This window comes from Aplysia californica, unplaced genomic scaffold, assembly GCF_000002075.1.
Source record: "Aplysia californica isolate F4 #8 unplaced genomic scaffold, AplCal3.0 scaffold00387, whole genome shotgun sequence".
NCBI lineage: Eukaryota > Metazoa > Mollusca > Gastropoda > Aplysiida > Aplysiidae > Aplysia > Aplysia californica.
This window is the reverse complement of record NW_004797657.1, coordinates 125,346-127,828: the sequence shown is the minus strand read 5'-3', so window position 1 is coordinate 127,828 and position 2,483 is coordinate 125,346. Positions and strand designations below refer to the sequence as shown.

The window sequence follows — 2,483 nt, the reverse complement described above, 5'->3', positions numbered from 1 at the left end:
ACCCAACAACAAACAAAACAACCAAAAACAACAACACACACGCAAAAACAAACAAACAAAACAAAACAAAACAAACAACAAACCCCCCAAAACAAAAGCAAAAACATACTCTGTAGCCATGTCCCCGACCAATCAGGCCCAGCATCGCCTGTGTTGTTATGACATTCGATCACTTTGTGTGTGTTGTCACGGGAAAAAATAGACAGGACAAAAAAGACTTTCGTATTGTTGTTTTCACTTTCACTCAGGGAAATCGCTCACAGCGTTGACGTTTCGCGTTCTTTTCTGTTTCTTTAAACTGTACGCAATAGTTGTTGTCTCATTTTATACAATAGTTCTTGCCTCGCTGCCATCTGTAAGCTTGTTTCCTGGATGTTGTTGTTTATTTTTTTGTTTTGGGGGAGGGGGGGGTGTTTTCCTCAGTATTTTTCAGCGCTTTGGACAAGAGCTTGTTGCAACACTCGCAGCAGAGTGTTACCACATTACTGACGTAGTAGACACGTAACACGTCCGACCGCTCCGCACACCATAAGCCATGTTGTGCAAAGTTGGGTTTGTTTTTTTCAGAAGTGTTTAACGGCGCTCGCAACTTCATAACGTCGTATGAGCGCGTGGGACACATTAAGCATTTTCAGTTTGATGGGAATTAATTTTGAATTTTCCCTGGGTGGTGGTTGATATCTACTGCCATCAATAATGACCTCCAAGGGATCTTTGATGGGCGCTACTTCACGCGGGACCTGCAAGGTTTTTTCGTCCTAGTCCGAGAAGTGTAGAACCTGGTATTAAATCTTACCAACCCTAAGATCAGGGATGTGGCTGAAAGACAGCAGTAAGAAGGACCCAAGGAGTAGAAATAGAAAGGCTGTAGAAAGAGTAAGGACCTGTTCAACATTAAAACTCGAACGAGCAATAAAGGAAACATTTGAAAGATCTTTTTGAATAACGAATCTTTACTTAACTTTCAATGTTTAATTTCTTAGTGTTATTTTTCAAGTGTATTTATTATTACTATTTTTAAAACTAACTGTAGACTACGAGTCCCCAAGTGTTGCCCCCTCGCCATCCCACAAGGGCAGTGCTACTGACTGATGTTGTCTTTAGGACATTCCCAAAGGGGGGATATTAAAATGTTCTTATGCGCAGTACGAGTAGCATTGTAAACATGCTGACTTATCAATACCATGCTCATACTGTGCCGGAACAACGTAAGGGGAACTGCTGCTTTTTCTTTCTTCGTCTTTACTATCGTCATTTCCCCCCTACTTCTTTTGCAATGTTTGTCACTCTCTTGTGAACTGCTATTTCCGGGGTGCCTTGATAGTCGAATCAGACTTTATGCTGTTGAGGCTAGAGAGGTGAGCAGATTAAGGCCTGATTCCCCGTTTGGACCTCTCTGTTGACACCCACCCCTTGGCGCTCATATGACCTTAGGCAGTTGCGAGCGCCGTAAAACCTTACTAAAACTGACAAGCGTAGTTGAATGATAAAAATGCACTTCCTTATTGAGATAACCGTTGGTTGACTTGCCGGACTCGTAATCGTGAGATTGTGGATTCGGGCGTCTGAGCCTCAGGTTGTCGGCTGGACGTTGTGTCCTTGGGAGAGGCACTTTACACGAATGTCTTATTTGGCTTTGTCCTTTTGCAAAATGGCTACACCACAGAAGTTGATATCGATCTTCTTTCTATTGTTTAAAGATTCAAGTTAAAAATAATCATCATCATCCGGTGCCTTGCCGACTGACGTGGGCGATCACGGACCTCCACTTTATATATTAAAAAATAATAAAACCCCTTAAAACACAAATAAAACAAACCAAAATTAAAAAAACCCCAAAGAGACAAACTAACACATACGCTGGCACAATATATTTTTTTTGCAACGGTTTTCAAAGTTGAATTCTCTATTTCTTGCTATAATGAAAACCCTTAAACTCTTCGCCTGTTTCTGACTGAAGGTACAGCGGAATGTGCAACCTCAAATTCTCAGAGGAGTACTGGTAACGAAATGGGTTGGGGTTTTTTTTTTCCCCCGTGTTTTCTTTCCCCCCGTGTTTTCTTTTTTCCTCTTGTGTCATTGAGCACAGTTTCCGCTTTGATGATTTGATTGTTTGTTTGTTTGTTTGTTTGTTCGTTCGTTTGTTTGTTTGTTCGCAGCCTCAAATTCGCAGAGGATTACTTGGGTATGCTTTGCTCCTCCTTTCTTATTTCTCCTTCTTCCCTTTGTTACTCTCTTGTAAGACCTCTAATCGCCTGCAAGTGGCGTAAAACTCTTACTAAATCGAACAAACAGGAGAACACTGGTAATGAAATGGGTTATTTTTGTTTCCCCGTTTCTCTTTGAGTAGAGGGTTTTTTTCCCTCCCACTTTGCTTGCTGAATCGTTTGCTAGTAGTTTATTTTCGATCTAAAAATCCACAGAGGAATAACTGGTAACTCGAAATGGCTTGTTTAAAAAAAACAAACTTTAAAAATCTCGCT

General features: G+C 41.0%; 1 protein-coding gene across 1 annotated transcript in view; it reads left to right on the top strand.

Moving 5' to 3' along the window:
- LOC101855885 (coiled-coil domain-containing protein 180) overlaps nucleotides 1-2,483 on the top strand; it is a gene marked incomplete at its 3' end in the record, with an annotated part of 118,090 nt that overhangs the window by 109,782 nt on the left and 5,825 nt on the right. Inside the window, 1 exon segment of the mRNA XM_013085566.2 lies at nucleotides 1,967-2,002. Coding sequence (XP_012941020.2) covers nucleotides 1,967-2,002 — 36 coding nt within the window.